Source organism: Tetrao urogallus, assembly GCF_951394365.1.
Source record: "Tetrao urogallus genome assembly, chromosome: 8".
NCBI lineage: Eukaryota > Metazoa > Chordata > Aves > Galliformes > Phasianidae > Tetrao > Tetrao urogallus.
The window spans coordinates 9,889,037-9,908,408 of record NC_136821.1 but is presented as its reverse complement, the minus strand read 5'-3'; the positions used below and the strand labels follow the sequence as shown (position 1 = coordinate 9,908,408).

The 19,372-nt window shown below is 40.4% G+C and overlaps 1 protein-coding gene across 1 annotated transcript in view; it reads right to left on the bottom strand.

Moving 5' to 3' along the window:
* MYLK (myosin light chain kinase) overlaps window positions 1–19,372 on the bottom strand; it is a gene marked incomplete at both ends in the record, with an annotated part of 175,412 nt that continues 156,040 nt past the window's right edge. The window contains 7 exons of the mRNA XM_079539151.1: window positions 1–263; window positions 2,123–2,242; window positions 3,111–3,240; window positions 4,355–4,478; window positions 5,643–5,795; window positions 13,318–13,441; window positions 17,857–18,074. Of these exons, the coding sequence (XP_079395277.1) occupies window positions 1–263; window positions 2,123–2,242; window positions 3,111–3,240; window positions 4,355–4,478; window positions 5,643–5,795; window positions 13,318–13,441; window positions 17,857–18,074 (1,132 nt within the window). The remainder of the gene's footprint in view (window positions 264–2,122; window positions 2,243–3,110; window positions 3,241–4,354; window positions 4,479–5,642; window positions 5,796–13,317; window positions 13,442–17,856; window positions 18,075–19,372) is intronic.

Below are 19,372 nucleotides of genomic sequence, written 5' to 3'. Positions count from 1 at the left end.
TCATTCTTCCTCCTCCTCTTCATCTTCTTCTCCTTCTCCCTCTTCTTTCTCTTTATCCATTGTTTCCACAAGGAGTTCTGCGGTGCACGTGGCTTCCCCAAGGCTGTTAACAGCTTTGCAGGTGTATTTGGCATCATCGTCCCCACATACTTCAGAAATAGTCAAAGAACAGTTCCCTTCCTCATCATAATCTATCTGGAAGTGACGGGACTCCTTGACAGGCTGATCATCTTTGAACCACATTACCTCAGGGTCAGGATAGCCTGCAATAGCGGAGAGAGACCAGCAATTGCAATAAATGAGTATTAACTCATCCGTCATTACTTTCAACTCCGATTCCACATCTGTGTATGGACATGCTGGTACAGAAATATTTCATTGAGTTTTATGTAAAATAAATGCAAATGACCTGAGGTCTTTTTTACTTTACATTTGCCTGAAACAATCCTATTATGAAGAGCAAAAATGGAAGCTAGCTCTGAGGTACAAACTAGAGACCACTTACAACTGCTTTTAAAGTGACTGGAGAAAGCTTTTCATACGTCTTGGTCGTCAGCCGGGATGGGACTCGTAATGGTGTATTTGAAGCTTCCCTTGTGCTACGGCTTCTGTGGAACCCGCAGTTCCCAATGCTGACGTTTAGCGTTTTGAGGGGACGGTGTTTGGGGCTACAACTGCAGTTCATTATCCTTCTCGGGCTGCTTTGTATCGGCAGCTCTGAACCTTCCTCCTCCCAGTCTGAGCCTGACACTCCAGCCTGTCCTGTAAGGTGACCGGGGCACTCCTGCTTCCTACTTCCCTTTGTTAGGTTAAGCAAGAGAGTCTGAGAAAAGCGTTTCAGTTATGCAGCTCTACAGGAGTTTCCGAGCCTTTTGTGAAGCAAATGGCTCTGCTGTACTCCAGCAGCCAGAGCAGGGCTGTACAGTCCATGCTGAAGAACAATCCCTTATACAGTACTCTTGGCTGCAGTAACAAACTGAAGGCTGTCTCAGCCAAGTTCTGCACTGTGATGGGAGGGTGGCTTTCTACCGAACAGAAATAAAGGGCCAGAATCCCTAATATACAGCAAACGTTACAGTGATGCACTGGAAAGTATGGACCGTGGCCATGTACATCCATCTATTTATTCCATGCAGTACTTAGGCACATACCCCTCACGCTGAGCATCCATCAGCAACAATAATCCATCCTCACATCTCCACTGTGAGGTAGGAAACACAGGCAGTGAAAGAGATTAGGAGCACAGAAACAAACAAGCAGAAGGTCAGTGAGGCAGTTTCTGAACCTAATTTAAAGGTTAGATATTGTCTAACTTTTTACACATGCAGTATGGTGCTAGCGGTATCCATTTTGTTTTAACGGCTCTTCTCTTCCTCATCTCCAGTTTTCATTGACAGCTGTGACACAGAAACCTCGATCTCACTGCAGCAGAAATGCTCACAGGATCTGCCTTCAGACTGCGAGGCTGGCCAAGCTAAGCTCTTTCAGTGACTACTCGGAAACTTACTCTATCTGCACATTCCAGGCTGAATTTTCTTTCTTGATCTTGCAAATTAAAAAAAAATAAAATCACACAGCATTTGCTAGATGTGACTTTTGCCACCAGCACAGTGATATTATCATTACTACTTCTGCAAATGTAGTTAGGGATTTCTTTACCTTTACCACAATGCATGCACGATTTAAAGTGATCTTGAGGGCACCTGAGACCCGTCAGTCATTTCAGACAATGACCCCTTTTTGTTCTTAGTTTCTGGTAAGCAGTCTTTGCAGTCTTTATGAGTGTACTTTTGCAACCTGTGGTATTACACTGCATCTTGTTTTTATTGCTTCCACCCTCAAAAATCATCTTGCTGTTCCCACTTGGCATTCTGAATTAGTGACTCACACAGTGACTCTACGAGGCTGCTGTTCTATGGCAAGCACAGAACAAGCCCATGCTGCTCCAAAGTTCTGCTACTGCAAAACATCCATGCTGTGACATGCAGATATTGGTGAAGAAAAATGATACCAACACAACAATTAAAAAGAAAGAAAAGAAGAAAAAAAAAGAGCTAGGTTACAGCACAGTGCAGAACGGTGGCAGGGAAGGAAAGAAAGAAATAATGCTTATTCAGTGTACCTTCGATTTTGCAGTCAAACCTAGCAGCACTTCCTTCCACAACCTCCATGTCAAGGATTGTTTTAGTAAAATATGGCTTTACGTGGGGCTTTTCTTCAGCCACTTCTTCAAGGAAAGCATCTGGAGGAGAGTGAAAATATTGTTGTTTTACAGTTTTTTAGGGCATATTCTCAAAAAACGCATTTCATTTATTTTTAACCAGGCGGTAATGAAAGCTGCTTTTATTTCATTTCACTTAATTCTTTGGAGCTGATGGGACAGAGAGGACGTGAGCTGCACAGCTGTGTGCCAGTCTGTCACAGCAGCACAAATATTCAGACCATAAATAGAATGAAATCAACATGCAGGCCACTGTGCTATGAATAACCTTTAATTTTTCCTTGAATTTGTTTGTAATCAAGATCAGACTTCTGCTGGTCTGAGGGGAAAACCGCTTCAGCTCGGATCAGTCTACGTGGGTACATCAGAATGACTTGCAGGATCTTCAGAAGTGTCAAACATCTGCACTTCTGATTGAAATGCACCACAAATCCACACTTCTAATGGGGACGTAGGGGAATAATGTGGACACTTTATTTAAAAACTTCTATCTGAGTAGCACGGTTCACCCATCGTACAGCTCTTGGTCACAGCAAGTGTTAATGCTACACTGCTTGCTCGCTCTCATGAGGAGCTCATACATCACTGCAAGTTTTGTATAAACATGCATTCCCAAACTGATACAGCGTGCAGCCGAAAAATCTGCCTTAATTCTTTGCCTTTAAAAAGAAAACAGTTTGCTTCCACTACTTAAGCTGGGGAATTTAGAGTATCAGAATATGAGAACAATGACTTTTTGATAGACTTCTTTAAAAGAAAAAAAGAAACATAATAACAGAGACAGAGTGCAGAAATAACCAGCTCAACAATCAGTCTCTTCTAGCGTTTTGCTAAGAGTTTTCCTAAGGTTCCTGAAGAGGTAAAAATGAATTGCAGCAAAGTTCCTTACCTTCATTCTCTACTTTGTCTGCATTTATCGGGCTGGTAGGCGAGCTCCCAGAGGCCTTCCTCCCACTCATACCAGAAATCATTGCCATGGATGACAGTCTTCCTATTGCTCGGACAGCATGGCCTGTTTTCTAAGACATAACACAAAAGGCTTCTGATCAATCCAATCCAAAAGGCATGTGATTTTCTGTGACAATGGTGCTTCGTACAAATTAGCTGGGATCTCTGCAAACCGCGCTGGAATTGTTGGAGAAACTGCTTATATATAGCTCTGATGTTTTAGGAGAGACAGAGCAGGCTGGTCTGAATTACCAAATTTAGTTGCAGATATAAACTTCCCCTGATGAACTCATACCTAAATGAATGTCTCTGTTAGCTGAGGATAAGAAGCGCTGTGCAAGAGGGGAGCCAGCAAGAAAGCTATGCACTGTTTAACTGCAACTTAGCTCTGGTGGTGGATGGGTTTCTCGATAGCCTTATGGGCTGGACTGAGTTTCATCAGAATGAATAAGCAGCTAATATGAAACGAATGAGAAAGTACCATCTGCATGATGGAAGCAGACCTCTGACAGGCTCAAGAATCTACTGCCAGGGTACTAAAATACACTCAAACCACAGTGCCTGTAGTACGGACACGTGTGTTTTGTACAGCTTGCATGATCTCCTAAGAAACACTTAAAATAGAACCTAAGGGGAAATACAAGGTTGATTTAACATAAGTGAGTATTCTGTAGGCTACTAAAAAGCTGGATCCAGGATTTTATGTCTCAGCTACTCTAACTATCAGAATGGCAGAGATGGACTGAGAATAACAGTTCCAGCATTAAGAAACAAGAAGATACGGAGAAAAAAAACCACATGAAATAAAATTATTAAACCAACGTGACAGTTCTAGGAAAAGCTGAGTGCCTCTACAGGACAGGACTTGGTAGTTCACTTCAGGTTTGTTAAGGATAACAAAAACCCCTCAGCAGTGCAGGGAGGAAGGAGTCAGAACCCCACAAGAGGCAAATCTATGCTTGGACTCATCTGCCTGTAGCAGTGGAACAGTCGCATCACATGCATGGCACAGCCTCCCCCTGCTCACCCCGGACACCCACACCGCTGTGCTGCACTCACGCACAGCCCACATGGGAGTTTCCCTTGCAGAAACTGCCTGGCACGGCTTATTTCTTGGAATCACAAACATTAGAAATACAGAGACTTATTAGGATAACAAGCCCACTGGTACATCCTCTTCATTACCTGCCATTTTCTTCTGGCCATATATTTCTTCATCCTATCTTTGGAAAGTTTTTTGGCTTCCATGTTTTTGGTGTCTTTTTGCAGCCATGGGTGCTGAAGACATTGAGTACAATTTAAGCGACTCCTGTTTTTATATAAAAAGACCAGTCAGTGTTGCCATTAATGACAGCTGCTTTAACATTATTTCCCTCTCTCTTTTCTCAAAGCTGATCTTTCTGTTTCCTAAATTTAGCAGCACAGATCACATGGCACTGCTTTCCCAGCCATGCTTACTTCCCAAGCTCACTTTCTCAATTTCTGGATTTCTTTTTTTTTTTCTTTTTTTGAGAGAGAGAGCTGTGCATTTTCAAGTGTGACCAAAACATTATAAAACAGAGCATGAAAAGCCATATGCTTTAGGCATGGAGCACATACAACAGAGCCACAATGGCGATGATCCAGCTACCTCGCGCCTGCAGAACCCTGTCCCAGATCTCTCCCTCACTTCTAGAATTTTCCCCATTTCCACCACTTAATAGCCTCCCTTCCATACAACACCAAGCATGTAATAAAACAGCAGTGTCCAAATCTCTGGTTGCACCACACCCATTCTCCACTTTGTGATCACAGAATCATAAAGGTTTGAAAAGACCTCTAAGATCATCCAGTCCTACCATCAGCCCACCCCCCCCATGCCCACTGACCACGTCCCTCATTGCTACAGCTCCACAGTTCATGGACATCTCCAGGGACAGTGATTCTGTTGCTTCCCTACGCATGCACACCCCGTAACCCTCTGCTCTCTATCAATCCCATTGAAACTCATTGCAAGAAGAAGGCATTCTTCTGTATGCATGTAAGCATGGTTTCCCAGTCTACTTTTTTTCTTGTCCAACTGCTAGATTTATACTGTGGTACTTAGAGGCACCACATCCAAAAAGCCACAAAAGGAAACAGACCTAGCGAAACTGCAGCCCATTCAGATCAAGGCAGAATACTGATGCAGCAATCTGTAGTTCTTACGTGGTGGCCACACTGCAGCAAAGGCACAGTGGGCACACAGAGCCTCAGGACCTCAGCCTGAGGGAAAGCAAAAGCAGACAGTGCGGGTGATTAAAATAAGCACTCCATTCAGCCCCTGCACTGTGAAATAAATGCCAGCTGCACGCAGGAGAAGGGCACGCAGAGCTCCTTATAAAGTATTGCCAGAGGTGCCTGCGGCGATGCGGCAGTTTGCAGCAGGGGAAACAAGACTGGCAAGTTTGGCTAAATGCAAACATAGAGAGTGTATCAAGTCCAACTGCTTTACTTCATGTCTTTCTTCAGTAGATTGCTGATAAAGTCCTTGGCATCATCAGAGATTTCATCAAAAGCCTCATCGTCGAAGTCCCACGTGGCCGAGGTGACATTGGCCAGGGTCTCGTTGTCGTTGTCTCCCATGAAGGGAGAAAGCCCGCTGACCCTGGGGTAGAACAGACAGACGGACACAAGGCAAACAGCGTCAGTTTGCGAACGGAATTAAATTAGTGTGCGACATCCCCTATGTCCTGCAGGTCTGTGTCAGTCAAAGCTTACTACAAAAAAAAAAAAAAAAAAAAGACTCAAAGTTAACTACAGCTGGGGGTACAGGTATGGGGAAGGGAGCTGATATTTTACTGCAAAGCTGAGAGGAATGATTTTGCTCTTTCTTTCTCACTTCCCAAGACTTCTGAGGAGTGAAGCAGCACGAGGTGAAAATGGAGACTGAAATGACTTGTGTCGTTCTGCATAAATAATATTGCCATCTTCACACCAAAGTCAGTTGGTAGCTTTTGTGTGCGTGTGTGCATTCACAGTGCCTTTCCCACCTTTAGCATCAAACCAAGTGTTTTGTACATTTTATTCCATTTACTTCTGTAGAGAGAGCCTGGGAAGAAAGGTGCAGCATGAAATAATGATATTCCCAGGACTACTTTGTAAACACAATCACACACCTCTCTCTCCCCGAGTTATATTGCCAGATAAAACAGACCTACTTCACAGCAGGCTGTAAAGCTGTGCAGATGCATCCAGAAGTAGTTTGGTCTTTACGTTCTCAATCAGTCATGATGGTGCTTGAAATGGAGATCATACTCTTTTATAGCATAAGTTGAGCTTTCCAGGCTTTTAACTCAGTATAACTGATAAATGGCAAGTGAAAGGCAATTATAGAACATCACGGTCTCATTTCTGCAGTGTATGTTTCTGTAGCTGAGCTGTGTCGTTCATTATACTGTACCTTTGTGCAGCCAGATTCTTCTGATATCTGTCTAGATCAGCCTGTCAGTGAACACCTTCAGACGAAAGGCTGGTTTATTCCTTGAAACTGCAAGTTGGACAGTTGCCTATGTCTCCATCCTGGCACGCAATCTGCCCGATAACCTATTCTCAGTCACATTTTGTGGACTTTATTTCCCTTCTCTGTACAATCACGTTAACCGTTCTCTTAAACAATCAATACATTTCAATAGTAATACTTTTTTTTTTTTTAACTTGGAAAATTAAGTGGGCATTATTAGGGTTCTGGAAATATTATATGGAAAAATATTGTGATGCTTCTGAATATTACAGAAGAGATTGGTAAGAAAGGAGATTGGGAACAAATAAAATTAGCGACTAGATGAACAATGTTAGTATAATCCCCTGCTAAGCTGTTTTGCTACTCTTTTGTTACTAATTACATTCAAAATCTCATCCAGATTTTTTTCCTAAGGATTTCACTTCCCTAAGCCAAGCAGAAAGATGCATTCTTTGAAGTTGCAGGCAGGGCAGATATGAAATCTTTTACCATTTCTGGAAGTTGTGTGCAGTGCAGCAGAGTGCAGAATCCTGCACGTATACCTCAGAAATTTGCTAGTAATAATACATGAGGATGAAGATAAAAGGTTGCTTTCTTCTGAGGCTGAAGGTAAATCACATCAGAAGGCATCTTCTGTTTTATTTTTCAGTATCTAGGGTGCATTCAAATACAACAGTGAAGCCTGCCTTTATAACTGTATAAGGTGGCATACATTTATGCACATATCATAGGCACAAATTGCAGAAAGCAGAAAGATTAATACACACACACAAAAGTACTCCAATAAAACAACCTACTTTACTGTAACCGTTCTCTGACTTTGACACAGTTTACTGGAAGAGACACATGTTATACCTGACAGCACTGCAGAGCTGCTGCAGCCACCACAGAATGAGGGACTCTGCTCTGCCCTCATGCACATCAGCAGCCGTGGGCAGGTGTGTTGCTGATGCAAAAACTCCTTCCTAGAATCCACAAAGCCCTCCTGCAGAGCCTTACAGCTACCCCCACTACAATATTTAAGCACTTTCCTATTAACAACAACAAATATTCTCTTTCTGTAATGTTTTAGGAGGTGAAAAGCTCTCATCCGTATCACCGTTCTTACAGATCTGATTTCTAAGTTGTCTCTTTTGTGACTATGTAGCAAGCACAGTAGTCTCTCAACCAATTCAGTGGCTTACCAAAAGGCTCACATTTTATACTAACAAAAGCTCTGTGAAATATTTATTTAATTCACCATCAATTTAGGAGATGCTCTTCATGCTGCTAAACTTCCAGAGGAAACACTTGGGTAGCCAGAGAAAAAACAATCCCACTTTGTCGAAGGATAGCAAATGTGACCTCTGCATAGTATTACCACAAATAGTATTATGCAGCTCTTGTGCTGTAATAATAGTTTGGCCCATGTCCAGAGGTTAAAGCTGCTTATTGAGAGATCACTCCCATGCTGCAGGGACTGCTACAGATGGTGCCCATTGCTCCACACTGATATTGCAGGTGCGGGGTTTGGAGAGACACATAGCCTTCTGGGCAAAGGGACGGCATGTCACACACAGCTTTTGACAGATGAGGGATAAATAGGAGGAGATTAGAGTGGTAAAAAATAGTTGGGTTGCTTTAGTTGGCTTTATTTTATTTTATTTATTTATTTTTTTAAAGAAGAATTGCACAACAGGATTATCTGCTATAATCTTATCTGCTTTCATAGGATCAAACCACTCCATGCATTTGTTTAATTACCTGACTGGTACCCATTAATCTGCCATTTCCAAACACCACTGTAACAGTGCCTCTTCAAAGGCTTCAGTGAACATATTTTTGCATTTCTGAATGTGCTGTTGTAAATTTATAAGCTGAAAATAACCTTGTCAGTCCACCACAGTTTTACATTGTGAATCAGTTGCTTTGTCATGAAAATACCTGTAAGAAGAACTGGATCCTTGTGTATAGTCAGAAAGCAAAAGGAAAACCAGCCCAGAAACTTATGCAGGTTATACTCAGAAATTCTTTTCTTTATCACAGATCTCACTGACCTAAGTCTTGGTTGTTCATTTCTTAATAGCCATTTAAAGTAATAATGGCTGAGCAACTCTTTTGACAGATTATGGAAACAATTTCCTTTTGGAATGCTGAAGCTAAGTGATAAAGATGAGCTACCTCTCCAGAAAATTAATACTGAGCTTACACTGTGAAGCTACTCTTAGACAAGAAGCAAGATGTTTACTGAAAACATTTTTCCAGCTACTTAAGCAGGCATCTTCCTGGCATGTTGGAACCATTTGTTTAGAAAGTCTTTCACGGTTTCCACTTCTAAATAAAGAAGAAAGATATTTTATTCTCAAGGCAACCCTTAGCGTTTATTTGCCTGTTCTAATGAAACTCTGACTGCACATATAGAAATGCCAAGATCAGAAGGGTCCAATGTGGTCCCCAGTCACCAGTGCCTACGTAACAACAACCACAGCTTTTCACTTGGGAGCCTTTGTGCCAGAACTGTCTCCAACCCAGGAAAGATGGGCTTGCTGCATGTCTCGTAAAATGGTGCTCTGAGCATTACTCTGCAAGAAGAGTTTCCAACAGCAACTGATTTGTTCTGACACCAAGCTCCTGCCTACAGTTTTTGCATTGCAGTAACAGTGAAAAAAGTAACAATTTTCAGTATGAAGAGTTACCTCGGCCTTGTGGCAGGTTATGCCACATAAGCCCATTTATGCAGAGGTGATAATGGCTGCACCCTGGAGATCATGGAGTAGTTGAATGCTTTTACAAATAAAGCTTACAGTAGATTCATTTGTTGGAGATGTGCATCCACTGTACTAAACAACCGCTTCCTTAGAGCAGGGCTGACTCACTCCTACACTGGTGATTGCAAGGAAGAAATGGACAACTGATGCCCACGTAAAGGAACACAGCTCATTGCTGAAGCCATGCCAGTACTCTGGCATCCTTGTTTTACATGCTTAGTGGATTAGTGTGGAATCACACTTTGCCAGTGCTGCTGACCAAATAATTCATTTTCTTTTGAGCGTTAGACTTGGCATTAAAGGCCTCTTAGCTTGCTTTGTTGAAGAAAAAAAGAATGCTCTCTTATCTTTATATTAACAAGTCTTAAATTTTTAATATAGTATAGAGCCAAGTGCAAGACAGCAAAGGCGTCGAAGCCCTGAATATGCACACTCAAAAGATGAAGGATGCTAAAAGGTCTTTCAACTGACCTAACTGCTGAACGACAGAGGAAAAGGAGCAGCGATGAATTAGACAGTTAATGAAAATGAAAGGGAATGTCTGAAGAATCAGGGTATGTATCCCTAGGCAGACAATGAACTTGTATTAGTTAGATTCCAAGGTGACAGAAGGAAAAGTGCTATCTTCTGTCAGTGTGAATACAGAGCTGAGATCTTTGGCTGAAATCTGTGTAGAAAAAGATAAAATTTAGAAATTGTTTCAGATTAATAAATATTAGAAGCACTGGCTATCCAAATGGATCACTGTAAAGAACTGGAAATATAAAAGTCACAAACAAGTATTTCTGCCTGGACTAAATTGGACAGAAAGAGCTGGAAAGAATTCAGGAGGTTTTAACCTTCATTAGATAAAGGTTACAGCAAACGCAAAAAGAAACACTGAAATAGACATAAATGGAGATGATATACACAAGCTACAATATTTGTAGCCTGTTACTTCAAAGGCAATAGATCAACTTAAGTATGTGGAACAGTACTGTGATGCAGAACAGGACAGAGAGCAAGATAAAAGTGGAAGATAAAAAGCATGAGGTGGAGAATACAAACAGGGAAATTTAAGGAAGAATAGAGAGTGATGAAGAGATGGGACTGAATCAGTTATCCAAAAAGATTAAAAGGATTTAGTTTGTGGCTTAGAAATGTGGAAAGGATACTCGTGAGCTGTAGGATGGAATTAAGTAAATCATGCTGTAAGGGAGATATGCAGCAGAGTGCAATACATGTACTTCTGTCTGTATGGCAGGAGAGAGGTTTACCTGAAGGGTTTTGGCGGAATGACTTCACCCTGTTTCTTACTTGAGGAAACATCCCACCTAATAATTATTCTGTAGGGAAGACCCTTCACCAACAGAGATCTCTTAAGTAGCTCTTAAGCTCTGCTGCACCTGGGCTGTTTGTTGGTGGTGCAGGGCATACTGGAAGCATGTTTCTCTCTAGGCAGGTTGCAGCCCTCTCAACTGTCCCAAATCCTATCACAAAAGAGATGCTGGCAAGTCTCTCAGCGTTCCCTGCAACTTCACTTAAAGCATGTGCTGGGCACAGCAACTCTGGGCCATCAGCTGTCTGGAGCAGCCTTGTGCTTATGTCCAGTGCCACTGCAGTGCTCAACTCTTCTTTCATGATCTGACTCACCACATCAGCAAGAGAGGGCACAAATGCTGAGATACGAGCACAGCGATGGTACAGGAGGCAGACACCACGTGAGCGAGTCTTAGAGTTCATACATGAGATTTGGCAGTTCTGAGCATGCAATCAAAACAGGAAAGCAGAGTTACAGTTAATGAGAGATCCAATTCTCAATGACTTTTATTTGCATTCTGTAATGATGATGTGATGGTCCCTTTTGGATAATGGCTCTGAGTTGAAAGATGGCAAAAATAGCTGGGCTTTAAGGAAGTGAAGACAGACTGGGAGCCTGTCCCTCCGGGTGGGGAGGGAAAGTCCAAGTGATGACTCAGCTCCTCACAGCTCTCCCCAACCACTATTACTTTGTTCTTATGGCAAGAAAGACAAATGCTGATTAGTACTGCTAATCGTTATTGTGGCAATAGTTTACGCATGAAAAAGGAGATTTTCATTGCATTTGGGTAATGTAAGTTTACCTTCATGAGGATTTAAATGAGCTTAAAGACATCTTTACAAACAAGTTATTTCATGAAGTATTTCACAAGGCATATCAGATCAGATGCAACACCTCTCCAATCCCACCAGCATACAAATTTCTTCACTTCTGATGGCACAGAGGAACTGGGAAGAAGCATTTCTGCCCCTGCCAGCAGACTGATCTTTGGCAAGACATTTCACAATTGTTTCACCTGTTCCCTTCGCCCTATGATGTTGACAACATGACCAGTGTGCACTGTATGGGAGCAGAAGCCTTGGCTTGGTTTCCCTTGGGGAACACACACAACTGCCATTGCCAACTTTTGCCACGCATGCCTGACATTTCTCAAAAGAAATAGCCTGCTGATATTTCAAGCACACAAAAACTCATCGTATACTTCGGTTAGAAACCTCAAATATGCGTGTCTTATTTGAATAGTTTGTTTCTTAACGTGTAAAAGGCCTCTAGAGGGCAATGCAGCATCGATTTCACTGGTGATTTTTTCGTTGCTGCACAGGCAGTTTGAGATCTCCACACCACTCTTCCCGTGCTCAGTAACACAGGAGACCTCAGAAGTTAGAGAAATAAATGGATTTGTCTTCTGAGTACAGCTTGTGTGGTCTAAATTATTTGAACTACGGGATGATCCAAATGAGCTTTCAAGATCCAGAAAAAAAATGCTGGTACTAAATGGAAAATGAAGGTCCTGTAAACAAACTGGCAGAGCAAAGTGACCTTGAAGAGTATAGCACACTTCACATATGCAACAGAAGATAACAGAAGTATTCGTCTTGGCTGGGAGTAAGAGAGATAATGCAGTAGCTTTTGCACAGGATGAGGAAGAAAATGATGTTGCTTAGTCTGGAAATGAGGAGGGTATGAGAACAAGAATAGGCTGACAAGTAAGAGTGAGCAGAGATGAGGGGAAAAGGCCAGGCAGGGAGAAGAGGGTTCTTCCAGAAAAGAAAGCAAGTTACTGACAGAAGCCTGGTAAGAAAACAAGTGAAAAGAAGATCTTCTACTTACTTGCTATTGAAACTGCAGTGAGGGAAAAACAACCACACTCCAGACTGAGTTTCATCTCATTCATTTATGTAGCATCACATTTGCAAAGTCACAGTAGGAAGAAGATTGATTGCTGTTCTAGGCATGAGACCTGGGAGGTGTTATTTCCACAGACATTTCTCTAAACCCACTGAAGTGCATAATGACATGTTGTCAACATAAAGACTGCACCAAGTACCACAGTGTGTAACCAGGAGCTGCAGCCAACTGTTCTTTAAAATATGTCCACGAGGTTGATCCATGCTGCTTTTAAAATGAATTTATTCAGTGGTTTGCACTTAATAATAAATCAAAACGCACTGTGAACAGATACAGTAACGCTGGGATATTTTAGTCTGTCCCGTGGGAGATGTAATCTGAATGGAAAGTCCTCAGAATTACACAAAAATTTTCTCTCTTGAGAATAAAAGAATGAGAAGATGAGTTACGAGTATACGCCCAAACATGTTACTTAAACAGCTGGGAAGGAAAAACACTTTGAAATCAATAATTAAATGCGATCACATTGGCTTTTAAATGAGAAATGTGGTTGGTTTGTGATGTAAGATGTATAACACTAAATGGCTAAATTTCTACATCTGCTAATTCTGTAGTTCACTGCTTCACAGATCAGAGATATTTTATTAACCATGCTGGAGCTTTTAAATGTAATATAAAAGGCCTGAAATGTGGAGAACACCCATAAGCTGGTGGAAATTTCGTATGTTCAGAAACTGTTGGGATTGAGATTAAGAATAGCGAAGATACTCACAGGATGTAGCAGATGACTCCTATACTCCACATATCTGTTTCATATCCAATAGGTTCATAGTTTATAACTTCCGGAGCCACAAACTCAGGTGTCCCAAAGAGAACTTTGAGAGAACCTGCACTTTCTGTGAAAGATGAAAGAGAAAACCATTAATTGCCGCATTTGAATTTTTAAAAACTATAATTCTCCAGGAAAAGAAAAAAACAAAACAGTTTTTGCACATATGCTTGTGGTATTGTTAACGATTCTAATCAGAAAAACTAAATCATGAGTGAGCTGCTATTTTCTTAGCTGGAACATAAATAATAATTATAAAAAAGGGAATTATATATTAAGCATCCTCTAACACACAACACGGTGCAAGACACAAAATAAGGAGGTTGTATTGCAAAGAGTTCACTCAGTTTCACAAGAGGATTTCAGGATTCCAGGGTCAGAAAAGGGTTTTAACAAATTGTCTAAGATTTTTTAAAGCTTAGGGATCTGCATGTTATGGCAGAAATACAGTAATGATAAGAAATAATTATTTTATTATAACATATTTTTATAGTTCAAACAGGAAATAGAATCAATATCTTTTAACTGAAGCAGCACATTTTCATTGATGCTCATTTCAAATAAAATGGGAAGAAGAAGAAAAGAATAAGCAAGCACGGGCAGGAAGGAAGCTGAAAAGAATACAGCAGGGGTTGGGAAAAAAATCACTTTCAATTTAAAAAAATGTTTTCTAGAAGTAGAAAAATCTCAGGAAATAAATTGTTTCTGACTTGAGACAAGCTTGGATTTGGGTTAAGAAACTCATGTCCAGTCTGCACATGTACTTGAATAATCAGCCTTAAGTGAGATCCATTATGTTGCGTTTATCTTGTGTGCAAGAGGAGCATCTAGATGAGGCACTGTACAATGACAGAGGGGAACCATTCCTCTCCCAAAGAGATTACCATCTACACAAAGCAGATATGTATGGGAAGAAAGGCAGATGTAACAGATTCCAGTCCTGCATCTGTTCAGGTATCCACACATACAGAGATTTGCAGCTTGGCCATCAAGAGAAAAGCTTGAAAAAAAAACCCCACCATAAATCATGGGTCAAAGTTTTGAGAAGACTCCCCTAAAAGCTACTTGCCCACAATTCTGAATCATGAGAGAAATTTTTGTTGACCTGAACTCCCATTACCACACTTTTCAACATAATCATACAAACAAGCTGCTACCTTTTCAAGTTACGTAAATTCCCAACACACAAAATGAAAATTGAAGGATACTGAGGGGTTAATGACTTCCCTACAGATTAAGCAGCACACTTGCAGCAAATTTAAGCACAACTACAGTGAATTATTCACAGTTGCACCAGTTCCCCATTGTAAATGCTGTGATGATAGAAAATTCATTGTGGAAACATCATTTTCACATGCTACCTCCGCTTTAAGAAGCCTCAATCTACAGAGGCAGGTCATTTCTGAGATGCAAACAGCGAGAAGGAAACTGCCTTGTTCCCTGCATGCAAGTTCACCAACACCGAGATCCTTCCTGCTGGCTGACTGGCCTTCAAAATAACTTTTTTACACCAAAAGGCAGATCCTTTTGTTCTGTACTCAACCTAAACTGATTTAGCTAAGAACAAGGCCCATGTTCTCTCTATATTGTCAATGAGAGATTGCCCTTCCAAGCCCAAACAGGAAGCCTGAGATACTGTTTTCATCACTGCTTTCTTTCTAAGGTCAGCATCCACATGTATTTACATTGGTACTTATGAAAAAATACCAAAATTTGTCACAAAGCACCCATTTTTCTAAAAGCTTCATCACAATCGTCTGAATCTCAGGCTCAGATGTTTCACATCCAAGTTTGGAAGCTTTTCTGTGCACTGTGTAAACTACCACGAGCCAGCGTGTATGCAGGAGGCTGGTGTACTAAATGTGCTGCCCATGGATCACATAAACGTTTTTTGAAAGCATGGCATTTGAGTGCAAGCATACAGTGTGAAAGAACTGATACAGCATTTTGTGCATATAAAAGAAAAAAAGAAAAAAGACCTTTCCAGGGCAATAATATGTCAGTTCTTTACCCAGATGTTTACGAGCCTAGTACACAAGTAGGATCTGTGTTTGGATATCATTCAGTTCAGACAGAAAGTTGACGGGCTCCCGACACAGTATATCATCAACTGATTAATAAAAAAATCTTTACAGTACTCAAAAACCATTCTCTTCCCCTCAAGAAGTTTATCTTGAACAATTTTCTACATGTGTTCCTCGGCACACCAAAAAAGGTCAGGAAAATATCCCACTGCAGTTTGGTATTTCCTGACAGTAGAAGAGAACTAATTAGCAGCAGAAAACAGAGCAGAAGGAGCTGATCCTAATTTCTTTTAAACTGAAAGAAACATGGAATATTTGAAGCCATTCACTCACATTATTACAAAAAATTACAAATAAATCTCAGTTAGCTGAAATGCAAAATCGGTCACTGTTCCCTTTGGCAGTTCCTTGGCTGAGTGCTGTCTGCTGCCTCGGGGTATGGTGGGAGTACAAGGGCTCCTAATCCCATGTCTGTCAGACCAAAGTGAATTGGACAGTCAATTCCAAAATCACAAAGCTTGAAGGAACACAAGTGAAGGAATGTGCTGTCAGTGCACCATGTAGCACAGCTGGCAAAAAGAAGCCACTTGTGCAGGATGGCAGGCTATGAAAGAAACAGCAAGAACTTTGCAAGAAAGAGTAACATATTAAGCCAGATGAACATACAGTATTGTAAAATCGAAATCAGGTTCAGTGCTCATAAGTCTCAACCTTCTATATATTAAACAAAAAAAAATAATTATAGATATGTTAGAGATTTGCTATACAGGACATAATTATAGCAGCTCACCAACCAGGGTCTACTGTGCAGCATACAATAATGCCACTACATTACCAGAAAAAATGGAAAGCTTAATGGGTGTGAACAGACTGCTGACAGTAGGATCTTCCTCTTGCTAAATGCGAGTTTAACTGTGGTTTCACATTATTAAAGTAGCTGAAGAAGTTTCTATAAAAACGCCTTCTGTGGCTACATGCGTATCTCCTGTTGATGAAACCTGCTGGAATACCTGCAGATGAAGTCTTTCACATATCTGATAACAAAACCCTTACCAACACAAAACAGTTCTCCTGCTTCCCTAACAAGAGCAAGACCCAGCTTGTGCTCCCAGAAAACCATGGGCTCCATGCTGATGAAGGAACAGAATTGGCACTGCTCTATTTTAATGAATGGAATAAACACCTTTTTCTCTGAATTCAGTGTCCATGTTACTGAGATTCATGTAATGCCCTTTTGGAATTCCATCACCTGAAAATCTGATGAGTAGATTTGTCTCCTGTATTCATTCAATGCACCATTTTTGGTTTGTTTTAGTAAAAATACGTTCTTGGGCATGTAGTCATCTATTATTTTTAATTGTCAAGAGAACTGGGTTGAGCAGCAGGTAGGCAGACAACAAAAAGCAGAAGTCTGTAATTTCAAACTCCACTGTTCCAATAATAATTGTTCTGTTTTATAATAAGCACTAAATATAATTTTGACTAAAGAGGGAAGGAGGGAAAGTTACTACTAAGAATCTATCTGTGGGCCTCCTCGTCTAGAGAGCAGCAATGCATGTGAACTGTCTGAATCAAATGAATGGCAAATGAGTGAGAAATCTCAGTTCACAATTCATAGAATCACAGAATCACTGAGGTTAGAAAAGACCTCTAAGACCATCAAGTCTAGCTTTCTAGAGCTGAGGTGACACAGATGGAGGAACCCTCCAAGGCCTTGCACTTTTAAATTGCAGATCATGTTGAAAAACTTACTCCAGAACGAATGATAAGAAGCTGCTGAAAGCAGCTTTGGAAGAGAAGATGATTGTCAAATGGGCCTTTTTTTTTTTTTCTTTTCAATTCTGTTAGGCTATTTTTAAGTAGTGACATTTTATTAATCGTTTTGAGCCCAACCTAAACACAGCTTTTTTATGGCATTCCTCACATATTTAACATAAACAACAATGTGCTGCTGGTTAGGATGGGAAGTTGTAACACTAATGGTGAAGTGAAAATTGAATGCAACTGTCCATATCCAAAAGTCTTTGAGAGCATCACTTTAAAGTCCGCTGTTAAAAAAGTCTCAAGTATTTGTAACATTCATGGGATTCAGGTTTCATTCTATTACTTATAGTCAGAAAGTTTTACAGTTTCCTAGAGTAAATGTAAATATCTGTTCATGTTAGTACTACTATATATTTCACCACGTAACCTACAGTTATACTCCTGGCCACAGAAGCAAATAGCTGCTTTGTAAATACTTCACTACCAACTCCTTTTGAAGATGAGGAGCTCCCGTCTCTTTCTGGAATGTCTTATCTTCCCTTTTTATATTTTTTTCCTAAAACCATTCTTACTCATATGAAAAATGTCTGTTTACTCTTTTATACAGAAGAATATAATATTGATATAATATTAAATTACTGTTTTTCCTGCTCTTTTCCCCATGCCATACTGAAGTAGACAGAAAAGTTATTACCTAATCTTCTTGCAAGTCCGAAGTCAATGAGTTTGATACTTGTACCAGTCTTGTTGACACACATAATATTTTCTGGCTTCAAATCCAAATGGACAATACCCTGCTTATGGATGTACTCAACTCCTGCTGAAATCTGTCTCATATATTTAATGCATTCTCTCTCTGTCAGTTCAAAGTCTTCATCAATGATTCGTTCAAAGAGTTCTCCTCCTGAAACCCTATGAAAGAAAAAGAAAAAAAAAGAAAAGGACTTCTGTAGTCTTTTCATTTCCTTCACACAAATGCAAATAATTCAAGCTTACAGTAGTTCCTTCAGGATGCAATCCATATTTTTTTCATAGCATTATCTGAACACACAACTGTTACATAGGAAGATTCACCTCTCGTGTATAGCATAAGACAATAGGTTTTGCTATTCTGAAGTCTGTTTTCCCAGGTCAGGACTGTGAAACAGCCACATTATTGTCCCAGCCCGCAAGGAGATAGCTGGGTTTACATCTTGCCTCTAGCATGCAGCCTCTTGCACCAGGCCCTAAGGTGTGTGCAAAATGGTTGCCACCCAACTGACATAATTATTACTTGTAATATAAATTACTGCTTGTAATACCATCCCATACTCCAAACTTATGCTTCTCACTGCTCCCATTTCTACACAAGCGCAGATAATATCTTTTAGAAATAAACTACAGTATAGGATATGAGGAGAAAAAAGTGTGGATCAAGAGTGTGATATCAAAGTATAGGATGGGTTGCAGAAAAGGAAAACAAAACTTCTAGTGATTAACAAAAAGGAGTTTGGGAAGAAGAGAGACAGAGGGTGCCAAAGAATGTCTGACGAGGGAAGAATTAAAATGATATGGTTAATTGGAATGCAAAGCTCAAAGGGTAAATAATTGACCCAAGTGAGCTCAGTGGGAATTTCCCCTTAGCTATGGCAGGGCAAGGATATATCCCACAACTCTTTCAGTGCAGGTATTTCCAGCTGAGCCATCGTAACACTCCTTGTAAGTCAACTCCATGCTTATGCTCATTTAAGATGTTAAATAAGAGGTCTTCACAGGGTAGAAACTCAGAACTGTTTGTGGAATGAAAGTGGCACATTTCACCCAGATTTAGTGAAACAAGATGCAAGGGCAATTTTTTTTATTTATTTATTTTTAATTCTGAGTAATCACTCAACTGGTTCATCATCTGCTCGTGTCCAAAGATGGGAAATACTTTTTTTTTTATTTTTATGAAGATAAATGACCCACACAGAATAGAGCAAATGCTGCAGAGCAGCTTTGCTATTAGAAATCAGTTCTAGTTGAAACATTCCATGGTCTTTATATGGCTTAATATTTTGCAACATTCATGCTTATTGCCAAATGTAATTCCATGTTTCAGTTACAGAAAGAAAACACATAAGTAAAAAATGGCTTTGCAGTGTTTGCAGATTGTCAGATACATACTTATGTCCTAAACTGAAACTGAAACATCTGGAGTTCTGGACACATGTGTTACTTTGGCTATAATA